Here is a 20,564-nt window from a genome sequence, read left to right as displayed (position 1 = left end):
AGAGTATCAGTAATCATTTTATGTTCTTAAGGTAAAGGCTATACATAATGAAGCTTTGATGAAACTTTCATGTACAATTATGGATGATAAGTGAAATAATTTGTAGACTTAATTTTTTTTTTCCAGATAGTTAAGGTATGCTGTAGCGTTTTGTTGGTTGATTAACGTTTGGATACCAGTGTAAGTATTCGGAGCATTATGAAAGTGAAATTTTTCTGTTAATAATAAATCATCAGCTGTAACCAGGTATTTTTACATCTTTTGGGTGAACACTGGCCCCATTGAAGTCAGGGAGAATTTTACCATTAACTTCAATAAAATCAGAGTTTTTATCCTGCCATTGTAAAGGACCTTTAACAGCCACTTATAATCTTGTCAAAAAATCTGTTTGAGTGAAACTAATCCCATAGGGCTTTTATTAAGACAGAATGATGATGGAGGAGGGAAGCTTTTAAGTGCTTCTGTTGGAAAGAACTGTAGTTTGAGCAGTGCTTGTGCTGTGAACAGAAAAAATCCTGGTTTGGAGACTGTCTCTAGCTCAGATAACTGTGTTGTGGTGAGCACAGCAAGATCGTTCTGGAGTGATCATATTAAAAGGATTAGGCAAAGGCTGTTTCATATATGCATGCCAAGGCCACCTTTCTCTTCTTTCAATAAATGCAAACAGGGAGTAATTTTGGTATAATCAGCTGTGTAAACTAGGGTATGCAAAGGGTATCCAAGCTTTAAGACAATGTTAAAAGCCAAAGTGTGCAAATATTACACCAGGTGATATTTGAAGGAGCAGACCCAGATACCAACTTTTTTGTGACTCCTGGGTCTATGATCTGAATAAATAGTTTGTACTCTGCACCTAGGAGCAAATCTGTACGCAGTGACCCATGCTTCCAGGCCCAGAGTGTAAGAGATGACTGCTGTGCTGCCTTTTTTTTTTTCTGTATGCAGTAGAAAATCCAGTCTCTTTGAACCAGGAGTCAATTTAGTGACTCTCTTTTTCAGGTCCTCACACAGTAATGAAAAACAGCTCCTGTTGGGCACAGAGCGCTCTGCAGAATTGAGGGTGGTGACATTTATGTGGTGTATCAGAACCCACAGTCAAGTTTTCTGTTGTGTTGCCCATTACAAGATGCTTCACAAGCCTCGAGTAATGCACACTTTGTAAGAAGTAGCTAGGAGAGTGTTCACTGAGCATTTTAAAATTACGTAGGAGGCTCAACTACATACTTTTGAAGAATAGCATGTAACAAATAGGTATAGCTAGTTTGTTTCTTCAAGATGGCCAGACTAAGAGTGGCCCTAGGATAGAGGCACAGGAAAAGGAAAGAAGCATGAAAATATCATTGAAAACAAGCAAAAGGAAGTTCTTCATCCAACGAATTCATGTTAATGAAAGGAAAGGCTGTACCCAAGCACATTTGCAGCTGCGAAGCTTGGTTCTCCCTACCTCTGGGCTAGACCCAGAAGACTGCACCATGCACCTTCCTTCTAAGGGATATGCTGCCTCTTGCTGGATGAGAAGTTCAGAGGGGGCACCACCAGTGTCTTCACGGCTTCTGAGACAGGTAGTGGCAGCCAGGTGCCCTCCCAGCCTTATGTGCTACCCTTTCGTTTAAGACAGGCAAAAATAATTTCTGGAGGGACTTAATGAAATTCTACTAGGTCACAGTCTCTGTGCACCTCATCTTCACTTCTCTTCCACATTTACAGTTGAGGAATGTCTGCAGCCTTCCTCATTACACACAAGGGTTATTTCCAGAGATACAGGCAGCAGGATACAATTCATAGGACAATCAGATGAAACAGAAGGTCTTATTCATAATTCTGCATCAAATCTTCCTTCACTTTCTGATTCCGCAGCTGCTGTCTTGGTAAGATGGATATAGGGATCCCCTCCTTCGTTGTCTGCAGATGACAAGTATGTGAATTAAAATGTTGTCAAGCTGCAGCCTTTGAAACAACATACTTGAACTGTTGGTAGACAAAGAGACAGATGATGGATTGCAATAAAACAAACCAGCTTTCTTGTGGCACTCGGAGCAAGGTCTCTGAATTTATCAAGAAAATTAAATTTTCAATATTTAGTACGGAAAATATAACAATGCATTGGAGGGATGGCAGCCTTGCTTTCAGGTACCCATCAGAGTGATTTTTATGAAAAGGATGCAAGTTCTGGGCAGGTCGCCACTAGAACCAGCTTGTTAAATTCATCCATGTAGTGCTCTCAGTGACTGGTTTTACTGACTTTGGTGCCCAAGGGCAGTCTCCACTGCAGACAACTCCGTATTTTAGTGATTTTACAATTCCTTTTACAAAAATAAAGTCCAAGAAGAGTTTTGCCTAAGGGCAGGTACCTCAGACCTTAGTAATTTCTTTTCTATATTGTAGACTCCCTGGCTGTTCTTACCAGATGATACATTATCTCTGTTCTGAACTGGATGTTTTTTTCTTTTGCTTTATATGGTGTATCATCTTTACATTTTCTCTTACTGTTTGCAGTTTGCCTTTTCCCCTCCCTGTTTCCCAGCTTGTCCTCACGGTATGATCTCCAGCCAACGATACTATTGCATTTCTCTGTGCTTATTTTGCCATTTCCAGATATTGGTAAAGCTGCAGAATTTCTGTGCATTGGCAGCAAGTGGAACTGTTTCCCCCAATTTATTGTCCATATAGCTGGAGTGCCCCAGCAATGCATCATTGTGTTGTATTGAATTGGACTGGCTGAACGCTGTGCCATCTGTACATGGACAGATTGTTACCCTTTACAATCCCTTTGGATAGTTCTTGTAGCAAGAATACTCACTTTGGTGTGCTCATATGAAGCAGTGAGTATATATAGCTGGGGAGTATGGCTACGTGCAGCTTTTGTGGTAGAAAAGGGTACTTTTGCATTGTGGAAGTATGGTGTTATGGTTTTCTTTGCAGATTTTTGCCCCCCAGGCAGCAGTTTGGTAAGGAACCTCCAGCAGAGCCCTGCATCACCCCAGCATCGGGCAGTCTATGAGGCTTTGGGTGTCTCTGGTCTGTTGCCTCTGAGGCAGAATAGCAGCATAAAATGAGAAAGCCATAAGGATATTCATAATGTAAAATGAGATTTGCATCCTCACTATCCCGAGCAAACCATCTGTATTATGCAAATATAAAAATGGCATAATCAAACCAGATTCACATTGTGCTGTGCTGTGTGCACTTAGAAAAGTAAGCTTTGGTTCTCTTGATATATTTGGTATCAATATAACTGATATTGCTCTGCTCAGAAATTTACATCAGACTTCTTTGTATTCAGCTTGATTTGTCAATTGTACAGATCATCCGTGTGATATGTCTGGTTTTTTATAAGAATTTTTCTTTCCCTACCCCTATGTTCACTGTAGCTCAGGAATTTCCACATAGTGGTAGGGCAGTCCAGGATAGAATTGCTTCCCCAGGCAATACACTAGGGAAAATGACCCCGTTGTTTTTTCCTGACAAGGTGTCCAAGTAATTCACAGTATGTTGAACTGAAATGGACTGCCCCCATACCATGTGATTTCCACAGAAACTAACTGTAGTGCTATATAAAGTAATATATATGTCATTGACTTTATATATAGTTATAAATATATTATATACTTTTATAAATATGTATATAAATAGTTACATCTATATATAAAGTCAATGCTTCTTTATGTCTGTAACAGTGCTATACTCAGGGGTCAAATTCCTAGTCCAGTTGCAGTATGTACAGAAAGCAGGTAAGTATAAGGTGCGTGGCAAAAGCTCCAGCACAGCAGTTCCTTCATGTACTGATAAGAAAGAATGATCTTACTGGAACATCTTACATACATAAAATCTTTTCATGTGTCTCAGCGTTACTTGATAAGGCCCTACAGCCTCAGCGTTACTTGATAAGGCCCTACAGCACGCACACACAGTAGTCCACCTGGCTTATCTCACATTCAGTTCAACAGGGGGTTCCTGTGATTTCAGCAGGAGTGAGGAGCCTTCAGGAAAAGCTTGCTTGTGTCAGCACTCATGTGTGGTGAGAGGCCTAAAGGGAAGGCACCAAAAAAAAAAATGATGTATTTTCTTTTTACTCCCCCACAGATTGACCATCTCTGCTGAATGTCCCATGCAGCTTGAAGATTTCCCCATGGATGCACATGCTTGCCCATTAAAATTTGGAAGCTGTAAGTTCTCTTCAGAAATAAGAACTGGGAAAATCCATTGTTATCTGGCTTTTCACATTCAGGCATGTCTTGTATGAATTGTTCACACGCCCCCCCTCCCCCCTCCCCTTTTAACACTGCTCATTAGCACCCCCAATCTGCCACCCATGCTGCTACCCTGCTGCTTGTTTTCCATGAGTGTCCTTTATCTGCCACTGCTGCTTTTCAGCTCGTGCTTGCATGTTCTGTGATAAACGGTGAGCTGATGGGTAATGTGTCTTAAATATCCACATCAAGTGTAACAGCCACTGTTAGAAGGAGGTAGATGCAGACAGCAAAGTTGATAACTTGGTTTTACATTTGTAGAAAACCAGCTTTCCTTGGACAGATCAGATTGATGTGCTGTTGTGGTATTTACGTGAATCAGACTGCAGTGCAATATCTACATCACATTTATTAAAAGAGATCTAGAATATTAAAAGAGGAAATAGCTTTCCATTTGGCTTTAATAAATCCAGTCCTGTATCTTGTTACATGATGTTGTACACACATGTATTTGTATATATGCTCACATTATTCTAAACTGTATGCTGAATGATGATTTTTCCTCAATTCCAAGTCTCTAATCCACCACCCTGCTGCCTTGCCAGAAGCTACCTTTAAAAATAACCTCAGGAGATCAGATGGTTATATTTAAATGCAAAGCTCTTAATTAAAGTACAGATGAGGCTACTACAGTAGACATTTTTTATTTCGGTAATCAAATCAGAGGTTCCAGGTGCAATCACTGTCTCTAAAGACTTTTGAAAATTACCAGGCAAGGCATTTTGCTAGTCCCTGAAGCTGCCTAACTTTGGCATTTTTCAATGTTTTTTTAGTCATATCAATTTAGAGTCACTAATCCTAGCAAGATTAAGCTTTGCCTTTATCGTCTGTATCTGCCCTGGTTTAATACTGGCTATGCATTGTTTTCTAGTGATCATACTAAGAAGTAAAAACACTGCTTATAGTAACAATTACCAAATTACCAAATTTAAGATGAACTGATTTCCCTTCCCTCTTCCAATCCAGATAGAGCCATTTTCATCTGAATAGCCACCAGTATTTTACAAGGTCACTGCAGGTTCAAGTGTCTCCATTCACTTCAGCACCATTAATTTACAGCAAAGCCAATATAATTCTGAAGGTCCGTACACCTTTACATTCAACTTAAAAAATTATATGCAAACTATCCATTTCATTCCAAACTTAAAAATGGGAAAACATCTCTACAGGAAACTGTCATTATTTGTATATAGCATTGATCAAAAGGCATTGGAAAGAATTAAGATAAAAGAGAAAAATAAGGTGTCCTTCCTGGTATTACATATTCTTTATTGTATTGATAGATAAAGTTGAAGTCACACCTGTTGGTCTCTAGTGCAGACTATAGAACTGGGATGTTGGGTAGTTTTATGAAATCTTGCAAAATATGCGATATAAAACTAAAAGATACATATTTAAACAAAGAGACTGATGCAGCAGAGATCTGAAGCTAAAAGTTAAAGTTAAATGGATGCTTCAATGCATTAGTAGATCAGGTGCAATAACGTACAGGTTCTAAGTCTCCATATAGTAAGACAAAAAAACCCCACCAAAACCCAAATATGCAAGTGCAGTACAGTCTTCAATAGCGTTGAAGAATACCCAGCAATCTGTCTGAATGCAATTATATGCTCTGCTCGTGCCAATTGTGTTACATATTAATCACCTATGAGCACACAGGTAATTTTAACCCTGGGAAAAATCAACACTGGACAGTTGTATTTTAGGCATGCGAGGGCTGAATATGGGTTTAATTCGTGCTTCTTGCTACAATCCTAGAGTATATTTTGTAATCTACTACAAGTCACGTTTAAGTTCTTGCACAGTGTATAGACATGGAGACATTTAGCCTGTGCTAGTCCACACCAGGAGCCTCTGCAGTAAGTAAATATATAGGGAGAAGCTATAGACAATCATTCAGTCTCGGGAATATCTGTAGTACTGATCTGACAGCTCATTAGTAATTTATTGGAATTTAATATGCAGATGTTTGCACAAGCACCAGCTAATAAGTCAGGGTTTATTGAATTAGCCCAAATGTATTTTAGGAGAATACGGTATTTATTCCCTATTTACAGCAGTACGGATTTGCGTTAAGTCATCTTCAGGCTTGCAGCAAGACAAAGCCTACAGGGGTGTATTACATACAAGAACGCGCCCTTTCTGCTTTAGCTTTTCTCCCTGTCTTTCCCCAAAGGGTTTATTTTTAATGGTCTTCTTTCCAAGAAGGATTTTGAAAAGCCTCAAGGAATAGCATCAAAGTAAATGTTAAACACATTATCAGTAGAGCTGGGAGGGTGCTCACTGGTCAGAGGGTGGAGAGGGCAGGGCAGCAAAACAAAGCAGCTGGTGCACGGGTGGATTGTCAGCAGAAAGGATGCCAAGAAGTGATCGGTGCCGCATCTGAGGCAGGAGCAGGTTATTATTCTTCTGGCTGCATGAGCGTTAACCGCACTTGGTATAATTCAGCAAGCAAAAGGGAAAAAGCCCTGACATTTCCTTCAGTATTAAAGAGAAGGAATGTTAATCTCACTCACGGAAATAAAGGTAAATGTTGACTTCTTATGTCCCGTTTGACTGGTTTCTTGCTATATCAGAGTTGTGGGGATATTTTACTGGCCTAAGCAGCATTATGTGTAGCAACAGAATATTTTTCAAAAATAATTAAAAGCAAGGTCGAATATGGGAAGATGGATATAAAGTTACATGTGCACACCACCAGCCTAGATGCCTGCCAGGCAGTTCAAATGCCAACTACAGAAGTAATGCTTCTTAATGTGGTATGGCACGTCATGAAAAGCTATGCTGGCGAGAGGACAGAAGTTCAAGGTAGGCTTCTAATGAACTGAACAGAGCCGGTTTTAGTTGTCCCCCTCTTAAATACAATGCCCCAGTGCTCAGAGATGGCAAGATCAGGTGGGTCTGCTCCAGGAGGTGCATGTACCCGGGTGCTCTCCCTCCGGACTTGCATCCCTGCTAGAGATAAGGCTACGTGTAGAAATTTCCCTGCAGAAATCTTGCTTAGGGAATCTCAAGGGAATTGGGGGTGGTGCATGAGTGCAGGCTCTCGGGTGTCTGCAAACAGGCTCTGTGCCCTTTGAGTCAGGGGTGCTTGCTCGGGATGACTGTGGCAGTCTGTTCATTACTTCAGGCTAGCATGGGAAGGATGCTGGTTTCTTCCATGGCCAAGTTTAAAATAAGCTTCCTGTTGCAATTCTAGTGTTGACCTGTACTCTCAATAAATTTTCTGGTCAACAGGATCTGATGAAAATTCCTGATGCTAGCCACAGTTTCACTAGCAGCATCTTAGCGTAAGAAATTCCTCCTTACCCCCAAACTATTTCTGGTGTGGGGAGGAGGAATTAGGTAAGACAACAAGGATATTAAAGCTAAGAAGCTTTAATGTTTCACCTCTTCCACCGATAGGCCTTAAGAGTACATTAAAAGTATCATTTAGTACCATTTCCAAACACCCATGTATCACCGGGTAGGTAAGCATCATTATCTCTAGGGCATCTGAAACAGAGACGTTAATTGACTTTCAGTAAGGTCACACAGCAAATCAATGTCAGAAAAGGGATTAGACTCAACTTCTTTGGTTGGAGAGACAGATGTCTAATGCACTAGACCATGAAGGCCTCTGCCCAGGCAACTGACTTAACTCCTAAATCTCATTTTACTCATGCGTTAAATTATATCAGTTTTACCTAGCTCATGGGGTGACCCTGAAGATAAATTAGTTAATTGCTATTAGTGAACATTAACCAGTGCTTTGGCAATGTCATAAACTGTAAGGTGGAGTCTATTTATGGCAACTGTCTCTTGAAGGCACAGTGTCTGAGTACACGTAGTTATCAGATCTTGTATTGCGGAATAGATAAATGCATGAAGCTGCTGCCCACTAGTCACTCAGTGACAAAAAAAACCCCTACTATTTTTAGAGTATGTAGAGAGTCTAATGAATATTCTGTAAATAATGAGATCCCCTAGCTCATGAGGAGAGGAAAAACAGGCCTGGCGTTTACTCCTGATAAATTTAAGTTGGCCATGACAATGCCGAAGGTTGATCACTGTCAATCAAAACGAGAGCTTGCCAACTGTTTGTGAGAAAACAGCACTAGGGACAATTTGTAGCATCTGAAAAAGTAGTTAACACAGTTTATGTACCTATTCCTTTTTAACAGCTCAAACTGAGTCATGGTGTCTGCTGTGGTCTTTGATAAAGGAAAGTGCACAGGCTATTTCTGTAGCAGGAGGCATTCTCAAATTCTTTTCCTCCAAGAAGTCTGGTAAAGTCAGAGTAATGAGGAGATAGTAACTTCACCAGTGTCCCAGGATTTTATTGCAACACTTAACATTAAGGCACTCACTGTTCACAAACTATCCATGCACCTGCAGCCAATGAGAAATTTCTCCAAAAAAAGTATATTAAAAAAATTCCCCTGATGGTGATGTTTCCCTATAATGTTGAGAAGGCACTGAAGTGAAGGCACCTACAGGGCATTTCTTGATTTTGTGCTTCCCCCCATTAGCACCTGCACCTGAAGCTGCAGGAGAACTGCAGGTGTGAAAGGAGAATTTCAAAACAGGGTCCTTCTGCATAGACTTTAATTCTGGTTTAGTAAAATGTGATAAGGAATATATTCAGCCTATCAAAACCTGTGGGTAAAAGTCTTGTATAAGAATATAATTACATGAATAATAAATAAATACAAATGCTAGTTTTAGGACTTTGAAAAGGGGAAATGGCTCTTTGGTAGGTTTTCCTGGGTTGCTCTCAGGGAGAGCTGGAACTGCAGTCTTATGTGTAGAGGCAGAGCTATTCTGTTACTCATCTCTGTCAGCTGGCCAGAAGAGGCTCCTGAGGCCATTCCTGAGAGTGGAGACAAGCAGCATGGCTCGTTGACTCTGCTGGGAAGCGTTAGTGCCTTCTTTTTGAAAGGGCAGATGGAGAGAGCCAGGGAGGTCCTCTGTGAAATGCTGAGCGGCCAAGTTCACGACTAAGTTGTGATTTTGCAATTTAAGGCAAAAGTCAGCTAATATAGAAGTAATAGGTTTGGCCTTTACGCAGTGTGTAGAAAGCTTTACTTGAAGTCAAGGGAGGCATGCTGCTTGCTCGTGTAATGTCTTCCCTTATATTTTCCTAAAGTTCATCACTGCTTCCTTAGACACCTTCATTGCAATGGACATTGAATGACTAAAATAAGGTGAAGCTAGGTGAATACTAAAATTGAATATTTTTAAGACATTTGATAAATTTTTCTGCTCCCTCATCCTGCCCCATGTTACGACCAGTTACCAACCACTTTGGTTGGAATTCTTCTCTCCTAACTTTCAGCTGTTTAGAAGCTAGGTCTCCAGACACACTGAAAGAGATGCTTGTGGCAGCATCAGACAGGCAGTCTAGACAACTAGCTTGAACCAGGGATGTAATTTTACTTAAGTTTAGCTAGTAAAGCATCGGTATCTAGCCTGAACTAATTTTCTGTAGAACCCTTAGAATGAGTGGAAGAGATGGAGACCACCTAATGGTATTGCTATTATTTGCCTCTAGTTTCCTTGAAATTGTGGACACATGACTAATCGTGGGGCTGCATTGTTTAAAAAATTAAATCTTTTAGTTTAGAAGTCCTTAATACACAGACTCCTGACTGAAACACACTCACAAAATCATAGGGATTCACTAGAGCCACAGGGCTTCACTAGACTTCCCCAGATCTGCTGTGGCTCTTACCTATTCTGGGATGTGGAAATGCTCTGTTGCAGAATGAGCACAGTGGTTTGGCCCATATCAAAAGCCTTGCATTGAAAGCAAAGCCTTGGAAGATGGACAGGATAGATCTGTAACAATTTTGGACAGACAAATATATCACAGTTAGTTGTCTAGACTCCCTCTATGGCCATTGAAAGGAAATAAGTACTTCTGTAGTGAGGTTCATTAGAACTATTTTTGATACCTGCCTAAGGATGAGATGAATCATATTTTAGAAGTTTCTGTTTTTCTGCAGTACTAGCTCAGATGTAGGTAAGTGTATTGTACTCTGGTCAGAGAAACTTAGAAATCCATTTTTCTCTACATTGCTAGTTCAGAAATCTGTCGTTCTGTTGTACTTTGTTCAGAAGAAACAGTCACTGCTGTAGATTAGTTAGGTGTTACGTATGTTAGTGGTGAGCTTTTGTATCTCTCCTAGGTACTATTTTAGATGTTTCTCCTGGAAGTCCCATTTTTAAAAGGATCTTAATAAAACAGTCGGTAGGGCTTTTCAATATAGAGACAACTTTACCATTTCTCCAGGCATCTCGTATGCGCTGTGCTGTTTCCCCTGCATTGAGTGAAGTGGGTTATACCAATAGATACTTAAGCCTTCTCACAAGTGGTGCAACATAGCCTGTACTCATTTCAGATATGCATGTATAGCAATATAGACACCTCTTTAGTCAATTATTTAGTGCATTTTGGGCGGTCAGTGCTGCCAGCAGCTTCATCCTTGCATTGAGACCCACAGCCAGGGTGGTGCCAACACGGCCTGGAGCTCCCAAAGGGCAGGAGATCCAGGAAGCGTGGTGTGTAAAAGAAAATACTGTAATATTGAAGTATTTCAGAGATCTAAGAAGCTTTCTTAACAGGAATCTACTTAGAAATTAAAATGTAGGGTTCTGGGCCTGGACTGTGAGGTGTGGGTTTCTGCAGCAGCTCTTGTTACGAGACCCCAGTCTGCATCAGAACTTGCAAATGAATGCGACCCTAACTTCTCACTCCTATGGTAGGTTTCCCATAGAAGTGATACCTTTCAGTGTGACAAAAGGGAAAAGAGCCCTTTCTAAAAGCTGCCTAAAATTATCAGATCAGTCATTTTTTCTTCACTCATTACAATGACACACATTCAGGACTTTCCAGAAAAGGCTGGAGAAACTGTGCTCGTATCCTCTTCAAGTGTTTGCAGTTGCTTTCATCAACTAACTTTTCAAAGACTTTGTCACGTATATGTGGTTACTGTTTGCACTGAGATAATTTTAAAAATACATTAAAAATGTGGCATTTGCTACCATCTAGAGTCACTTGCTACTTCTGATCACTCTCTGTTTAGAAGCCAGTGAGTTTTTCCCCCTTAGGTTCATAACAGAGCGAAAAAGGGAGGTCAGAAAGAACAATTGCTCACACGGTGCATTTGCCACATGATCCTAAAAAGCTGGTGTGTTCCCCATCCATCTCGCAGCCAGCACTAACCCCAGGCTGTAAACTCTGCCGATGTGCAGCGGCCGAGGGCTTGACTCCCTACCAGCCTGGAGCTGCCGCCGTGCAGGCAGGATCGCCCTTAATGCAACCCTTTTTTGTCTCAGCAAGGACTGCTTCCCAGGGGCACCGGCAGCAGCTTTTGTAGCAGCTGCAGAGAGCCCCTTGAGCGGCCCCCGCTGAAAGCCTGCGCGACACCTGCCTGGGGAGCAACCTCCTCATCAAGACGTGGCCCACGTACATCAGCTTTTTTTGGGGGGGAAAGCTCGACTGGTGGCGTTTTTGAGCTCAAGGAAACAAAAGTTTGGACAGGGGAAGAAGTTGGTGTGCAGCTACTCATCGTGGCGGAGTGGCATGGAGATCCAGGTGCTTTGCTGATGGTACAAACATCAGTGTGCTTTTCCCACTCTGGAGATTTCAGCCTAAATTTAAAGGCTGCGCAACTACCTGATTACAGGAAAACAGTGATTCAGTTTGAGTTGTCAGCAGTAGCAAACAACATGCAGAGACTCTGTGCTTAAGCTTTCAAATGACCCTTAGGTGCAAACCTGCAAAGACTTTGCTGGGCCTGTAATGCCCCAAAAAGCACAGCGAGGGCTTATGATTGCCAGCCATGGATCATGGGTTTAAGCCACTGGTAAATGGGATATTATTTGTAAATGGGACAAATGGGTAAATACTGCTCCACTGCTTTACAAGCCAGTTTTTAATGGCTGTTATTTTCTAAGGGGACTGTTTCCATGGCTTGTAAGCATTTTATAAACATTTCTGAAATCATTCTCATGATGCTGGTGTGAGGTTGGTAGGTCTTTGCTGCCTGCATTTTGCAGGTGGGAATAAAGGAGGCAAAGAGCAATTACAGCCTCTTCTGAGCAAAGATAGAGTGGTTCATTACCTGCTTTTATTGCCTCTGTCGTTATGGGTCCCTAGGTTCAATTAGAGCCTCCCAGTGCTACTGCAGTACATTAATGACAAAATGACTTGCCTAGGGTTTTTTGGAGGGTAAAGAAGCTGCAAGACACTGCTGAAACTTGGATTTCAGTTTCCAGTCTGGCAGCTCTGTCATGACACCTCAGTCTCTGGTGGCCAGGGAGTTCTCCCTCTAAATTGCCGCATCCTGCTTTAGCCTCCTCCCTTACACAGAGAGCCAGGTTAGCCCAAGCTGTGATCTAGCACTGCTGCAGTCCCAGCTCAGCAAACTTCTTCAAAGGGAGCAGTTGTTTTCTGTTATCCCCTATGAAGAAACAAGAGGGAAGGAGGAAAGCCTGAAAGGCATTCTGTTTTTTCCTGCATTCCCTGTCATATCCACCAAAAGTCTCCTCATACTAGTCTGTGTAGCAACTAGCCATTTTGCTGAAAGCATCCCGACAGTAAATCTGGCAGCAAAGCTGGGATTCCTCCCCCCTAAATTTATATTTCTGCAGAGTAAATATATACAGCTGAGATGATTGCTCTCACCCTCTCATAGTCAGGGCAGAGAAGTAGATATTTTTAGGCTCAGGTTAATCTCCTCCTAAAGCAGATGACTAAAATAGGTCAGCTGATGGCTGTAGATAAGGAGATGTTTTACTTACGCCTAGGGAAGTTGAGACCATGAGCACCTTCGGGCCTGGGTCTTTGTGACTGGAAGAGGCAGGTTCCCAAAAAGAGGACATGGGCCTGAGTGGTGTGGCAAACAGCAGGCGAAATGGCAGCGCCTCCGGTAAGCAACAGCTCACTTCAGAGAGGATCCTTGTATCCATCACTGAGGTTGGGCAGTTTGAACTGATGGCCTCAGGAGGTTATCTCCTCTTCTCTTAAATATGGGGCTGCACTGTGTTCCATGGCAGGACTCTATAATCCAGTTTCAGAGTTTTAGATGACTGCACTGCTGGTGTAGGGAATAAGTTTGAGATTGCAATCTCAGACCAGTATGAAAGTGTTTGAATAATAATATTTCAGCCTGCTATCTCTACATACCTCTCAACTACACATTCACACAGTGTTATTAATGTAGCAGTACTTCTGAGATTTGTAAATGTCTTCATTAAGGGACTGGCTTCAGAAACAAAGGTATATATTTAGTTCTGCAAGTAGTCCCAATCACTCTTAGCTGGTTTCAGGTCATACTGATTTATAAATGAGGATGCTTTGAATGGTAAACTCAGCAGATAGATAGGCTAGCTATGATGGGTGAGTTCCTGGTGCCACACAGGTGGGTGGGAAGAAGGTCTGTTGATTACAATGAGGTCATGGTTTTGTTCTGTGATGTTAGTTGTGGCCAAAAATACCATGTTTGTGAAGGCAGCCTCCACAACAAGATCAAATGGAGTATTTTCTAAAATTCACTTAGCATTTCTCAAAAAAACCCTCTAGTGATGCTCCTTGAGAGCGGATTGCATTAGCTTTGCTGATCCTAAGCATCAACTGGCAAAATGGGTGGACCACTGCAATCAGGACTGCTTAGAGAGTAAGGTACTATGCAGAGTGAGTAATGGTGTCAGTCACACTTTGGAGGATACTTTTGTTTGCTTTGCAAAAAAGTAAATTAAATCTCTAGCATCTTTCTCATGACCATGCTGTTTTTTCTAATGAAGTAGTTAATACAGCTGCCTAATATTGTGATTACAAATTCAAAGTTCATTAAATGTTAGTGCAGTGCTCAAACTGGCTGACTGATTTGGAATCACCATATGCCTGGCCTACAAAGACCAACATAGGGTCGGGAAGGTCCCAGGATATTTTGAATTTTTAAATGTCATCCCAGCACATCCTACTGCTCTGTTGCTCTAGTCCTCTTGCAGCAGACATTTATACTGGCCATAGTAGAAAAAAAGGAAAGCATCTGGGGCTGGAATACCACATTTTGACCCATTCCATATAAAAAGCAATTGTGTAGCCACCATTGAATGTGGTGTAAAATCAGTTCTCAGATTAGTTCTAGATTGAGACAGCAACCACTAAATCTGAAAATAAAGCAAGAAGCTGTATTATAAATACTGACTGCAATGAAAGGAAGAAATGGGAAGAGGTGAATGAAGGAAGGCACCACCTGCTCCCTAACATCACCTCTCAGATGGGAGCAGGGATTTTGGGAAGATGACCTGGTGCTGTCTGGTACCTCGGAGCACCTGGATGCTGCTCCACAGCAGACCCTGTTTAGTCACCCCTTTCAGTCAGTTCATGGCAGGCATCCCACAATGATGGGTGGCAAAGTTTAGTTGTCTACACCTGCGTTTCTGTTGCCGTTTGAGGTGCTCTGGGCTGCCCCATGGGAAAACTTTGCTGTTTTTTTTTTCCTTTTCTGAGTGGAGCCTGAGAACCTGCTGTCCCAGGACACACCACTGAATTGGATGTGCCATGCCTATGTTGTCAGACTGCACAGCAAGAAGCCAGTCCCAGTTGCAATCCAAGTGCTTGGGGAATAGATGCAACACTGATTGCTCCCCTGTAGCCACATGGGCGAGCAGGATGGGGCAGGGAAGAGCTAATGATGTCACCAGTGATACTGCCTGTGTGGTGGCCAATATGCCCACCTCTTTAAGGGGCATTGCCCAAATTGTCGTGCTGTGTCCACAATCATCCTTGAGAGACGTTCTGTATTACTCTGCACAGCTCCTAGCTCAAGGCTCTTCTTAAATGGAACAATAGCATCCCGTGAAGGTACTATGTCTAACTGAATTATCAGGACAACTGTTCATTAGTATTCATGTTACATTAATCATTGGTATGACTGTGATTTTGCATACCAGCTTGCCAATAGTCAAGTTATTGTATTAAAGCAGTCAGCAGCCTTGCCTGTGCTAACCATGAATCACATCCCCAAAATCACAAAGTTGCTTTTAGGCAGAATCATAAGGGTTTGAGGTTTTTTTTCCTTTGCTTTATATTTTTCAGCTGTAAGTCAGGTCATGTTTAGAGTTTTCCCCTATGAACTGGAACTTCTAAAATTAAGCAGGACCTTCCACCTGTTTCTTGCTTTGAAAAGCCAAAGAAAATGACTTTTAAACTATGTGTCTCAAAATGAATTTCACAGGCATCTTCAGTTCTGTATGTCTCACCGCCTTGTGGCTACAGTCTGTGCTTCCATTTCATTTCCAAGCATAGGCAGTCTATCACATTCCTATTCCCACCTTTTTCTGAGGTGACTTATAAATTACATTCTGAAACAGAGTAATTTTGATCTAACTCAGGGCTTTATATTTTTGTATAGTATATTAGTGTTGCTTATAATGAAGTCTCTCGAGCCCTGTCTGGCACATTTTTCAGAACATCCTATTCTATTCCCCATGGAATGTGACAACAAGATCAAATAAAACTGTGTATCGGGAAAACATATAAAATACTGTCTGTGTTATCAAAGGCTGAAATTCCTACTGCCCATTTCACAGCCAGTGGTGTGCTCCAGAGGTGCCCTCCAGCCCCAACCGTTCTGTGATTCTGTGCGATACGAATTTGTAATTCTGTGTAATTATACATGTTACACTTCTTATCTGTGGCACATATTTATAAAATCATGCATGTTTTTACCCATATGCTGTAAGTTCACACCAGTTTAAATGACCGGTCTTAATTCTGCTGTTTTCAGGTTCCTAAAGTAATTTCCATGCCCTTCAAATTCTTCCAAGAACAGCAGAATTCATCACACTATGGCAAAGTCTTCATTTCAGGCTCATAATCACTGAACATGTGAATACATTTCTCTTAGCATTTAAATTGCTATTTTAGTTCAATAACTTCTGTTATAAAAATCTATTTCCCCCTAGACCCAGTCCATGCATATTTAGTACTATGTCTTGTTACTTTTATATTAAAAATTACATTTTTACTAGATCTCTTTTCCACTAGTTCTTCCTATAGAGTGATCTCATTTGTACATCAATTCATTCTTATCAGCTCAATTTAATAGGAAATTCCAATTACAGATCTCAAATCTGGCCTCAGTTGATGGGCGCAACTGCTGGCAGATGCTTTGTAATGGGTTAAAAAGTATTCATGCACAAACTACAAGAAACCCAGCCTGACTCTTAGAATTCAAGCTGGTACATGATGGCTTAGTAGCAGCACTGTTTTACTGCCCACAGAAGTCTTGGGTATTGTAAATCTAGATCTGTATTGAGTTGGCTAACAGCCTCTAAGTGAGTCAAATACCTTAATGGATAAATATTATAGAAATATAGATATTTGTATGCGTATTGAGATTGTATTTAGAGCTTCTGAAAAAGCTGACAATTTCTGTACATCTTTCACAATCAACAGGCTTTGATGGGGATTAGCAATACTCCCAAGATTAGGTAGTGTGATGATCCTGTGGCATGGACTAAGTATCATGATGATAAAGGCTAAGAATGTAATTGCACAATTGTAATGAATAAAATAGAAAACAAGCCAAAAGTCACCTTTCTACAGTATCTCTTTAAGTTAATTCAGCCTCTGGCTAGCATAATTCTGAAAGAAAAGTTCCAGCCATGGTTTGCAGATAAACATGAAACTCAAGCATGCAGGGTGGGTGCCCATACACACAGATCCCACGTTTCACAGGTTGCCTTCACTTAATTATGCAGGCACTGCTTTTATGGCTTTCTGTGAGGTCTGTCAAAGGGTTTGGGGGGTCTTTTGGAGAGGGATTCCTTTTTCCCAAATTACTTTATGCCCTGCCAACCAGTTATGAAAACTTACTAGCAGACATCACTGATGATTTTTTTTCATGGTTTATAGCTTCAGAAAATCATTCCTAGAAATACATCTGGGTCCCATGGACTCAAAATTTGGACTCAGCCATTCACATTTAGGTTTATTTGACTTAAGGAGACAAGAAACACTTTTTTTTTTTTTTTTTTTTTTACTTCCTCCCCCTCCGCGGAGTTTATTATAATATGGAGAAGAAAGAAAGGTGAGAAGGGAGAGTGTCTGTCAGTAGCCACAGGTGCCACCACTGCCCTGTGGTGGGGGCAACGGCAGGAGAAGGCTCCCTGCTTGTGGACTGCTTTTTGAATGTATGGTAGGATGCTGCACTGCTCACACTGTTTCATTCACAAATGAAAACAGGGAAAACAGAGCACCCCTCAGTGTCGAGGGGAATGGCAGGGATTCTCCAGGTCTTACCAGCTGACTGCTCTGCTTTGTCAGACTTTGTCTTAATGTATTTCCTCCCTTTGGCTGTGGTTGCTCCCCTGCTCTCTGTTCAATGGCGTAAGAAAGACCCTACCATGCTTTCCTTGCCAGACATACAAGAGCAGGAAGAGGGTGGGAGGAGAGTGAGGGAGATCTTTCCCATTTTTATATTGTGTGGTGTCTGTTGGACATTAGAATGTAGAAAAATGGATCTGCTCATCAATAAACAGATATGAGAAGAAATTACTTATTTCATCATTCTGGTAGTTGATAAGCCTGCAGCCATTTATCAGATGTCCACTAGAAATAAATGTCTGTTGTCATTTTCTCACTTTCAATAACATTATACCTCTCTGTAATTTAATTTTAGCTGTTCATCTCAACTGCTATCTCTTTTTTTTTTTTTCTTTTTGGAAGAGTGAGCTTAAAAGAGAAAGAATAATTTAATGAGGCTTCCCCCTTTCTTTGGCAAGCCAGCAAAATAATTGTAAAAAACACCAAATTAATTATTTGTATTCATAAAAACAGAAGCAGCCCACTTGCGTAACATAGAATAAACACCAAGCAGTCTCACTTTAATTTTCAGTGACTTTAAATTTGAGTTTGATTTTACAGCAACACCAGCAGCATTCTCCCAGCTTGCTAACCTAAAGCCTCCACTACATTATTCTATCAACCTTTGGAAGACTCCTTGTCCCCACCCTGTGTGCTGTGTAGAGGAGATGAAGGCCTTGTTTCCTTATCAGCAGTAAACTTTTCTCATAACTCTAGAAAGCATGAGCTGAAGTTCTTCAGTCCTTCAGCAAGTACGGCTGATAGGCAACCTACCAGAAACTTTGCTTAAGTGGAAGAGGGTTTTTGCACAATTTGGTAGGACAGTGAATAATAACCATCTCTCCATTAGCACCCGCTCTATCCTGATAGCAAATTAACATCATTCTAGACTACTCCCACACTTTCAATATGACTGTGCCTAATTATACTGCATGGGTTATCAGCAGCAGAGCTGGAGCTTTTGGTAGTCGAGTTTGGGATAATTGGAGTTTGAGGTTTCTTGGAAGACGTGGCAGAAGATTTGCAGCAGGAAGACAACTACCTGCTACAAGTACACAGGTTTATCTACCTGGAGGTTTATCTAGATGACCAGAAACGAGATGGTCAGTGGTTCAGCTGCCACACCAAGGTGCATGGGGTGGCTTTTTCCTGTCAGAGCTCTAAGTGTCTCTCAAGAGTGCGTACGGACTGTGGGGGTGGCTGTATCTTTTTACATTCACATTTCTGTTTTGACATTTTCTCCATTCTTCTCTTTCTCCCAAGAAGGCTTAGACAGTCAGAACCTGGCCTATAGTGAGGAAAGGAGGCACTAAGCCAAAAATCTTATATTAGAGCTTTTTAAAACACAGACCATGTTTTTTTACATTTGCATGAAAGATAGATGAGGATCATATCATGTATGTGATCCATCACAATAGAATATCTCTAGACTGGGGTAAATTCATCCTGTTCCTAATGTGACAGACTTCTTCTGAGGGGGGAAAATCACTGCAGGTTGAATCAGTTTGGGTTGGGGTCTGCAGGGACACATCTGTTACCCCTTGTGTCTTAAAGCCCTGGCTATAACCACCCTGCTCCTGCACAAGATCCTTTTCTAGCTGGGCTTTTCTCCATTCTCCTGTAGATACTCTAGTCCAGGCCAAGCAGTGGCACAGCTCTCTGTCTTGTAGCCTCGCAATAGATATTTTTCTTTGAGAAAGGACCTGCAGGCTGGAGTCCTCCTCCCAGGCAGGGACTGGCCTCAAGCTTTGCTCTTGACTGCCTGAATGCTCTCTCTTCTCACCAGCTGGCCTGGGGTGGGCAGCATCCCTTCACTGACGTGGTTTTGAAAGAAAGTAGCCTCATGAAATATTGCTTGGGCATACCTGCAAGATCTGGGTGGAATTTTGGCACCTTCTGGCCTCTGTCTGAATTGCAGATATTTTTTTATAGGAGGACGTGCTGGACATCTCCAGAGTAGGAGCCTCTAACCCTGTACCGGTGCATTTGTTTAGATACCCAGTAAAGTCTGCAATTCAAAGCAGAGGCACGGATTTATTTTAGGACCCCCAAGGCTAGTCAGAGCAGAGAACTAAAGCATCCAAATACTTGTTAAACCTTACAGGCCTATGTTCCCATGTGGTCGCAGTTTCAGTGGAATTTGGCTACAGTACTCTCACCAGGAAGTATCTAGTCGGGCTGAATTACTGTGTGTCACTGGCAGGAAACAGGACAAACCCGATTATCCCAGTGCCTGGGATCCTTGCAGTAACAGGGAGCTGCTGAGGTGCGATACATCTCGATCATCCCAGTAAGAAGTCCAGTGGGGTTTTTTTGCATGGGAAGTAACATAGGTAAAAATCGAATTCTCTGACAATCCCAAATCTGCTTACACAAATCTAACATTCACTGGGGAGATCAGCACATGAACGACATATACCAGATAAGCATTTAAAAAGGAGGGCTTTCTGCAGCACCTTTTTAAATGGACCCATCTCCCTCTACTTGCCTTCTCCAGATCCGGCTTTGGAATTATTTGCAACATGTTGTGAAATTGTAATCATCCCAGATGAGAAAGTATCTCAGCTCTACAGGGAAGGTGAAATTCCATCACTTTTTGTGATGCGAATATTCTGAAATAGGGAAGGCATTCCTTCTTAGCCTGTCAAAGCGGATCATGAGATGTAATTACAGTAATTTTACTGCACAGCTACAAATACAAGTACATGGAAGGTGTGTGGGCAGTTCTGCATGGCTGCATGGCTAACGAGGGATGGAGGATTTGTAGATCTTCAACTTCCAAACCCTGGATCAGTTCCAGCCCTGAATACAGCAGCAACAACTGTCAGATATGTGACAAAAAAGATCTCCTCACATCATTATCTTTCTAGTGACAGTGGTCCATCATTCCTTTCTCAGAAGATTATCCACTGTCTAATTACCTCCTTTCCCCCTCCCCCAGTTAGGAAATTGTA

The 20,564-nt window shown here is 41.6% G+C and overlaps 2 protein-coding genes across 2 annotated transcripts in view; one reads left to right on the top strand and one right to left on the bottom strand.

The window, feature by feature from the left end:
• The window catches only part of GABRA5 (gamma-aminobutyric acid type A receptor subunit alpha5), a 54,527-nt gene that overhangs the window by 23,239 nt on the left and 10,724 nt on the right, over positions 1–20,564 (top strand). The window contains exon 5 of the mRNA XM_074815014.1: positions 4,084–4,166. Coding sequence (XP_074671115.1) covers positions 4,084–4,166 — 83 coding nt within the window. The remainder of the gene's footprint in view (positions 1–4,083; positions 4,167–20,564) is intronic.
• The window catches only part of GABRB3 (gamma-aminobutyric acid type A receptor subunit beta3), a 196,269-nt gene that overhangs the window by 171,830 nt on the left and 3,875 nt on the right, over positions 1–20,564 (bottom strand). The window lies entirely within an intron of this gene.

Source organism: Strix aluco, chromosome 2 (genome assembly GCF_031877795.1).
Source record: "Strix aluco isolate bStrAlu1 chromosome 2, bStrAlu1.hap1, whole genome shotgun sequence".
NCBI classification, from domain to species: Eukaryota; Metazoa; Chordata; class Aves; order Strigiformes; family Strigidae; genus Strix; species Strix aluco.
Note: the sequence above shows the minus strand (reverse complement) of the source record. Positions and strands in the feature narration are given on the sequence as shown.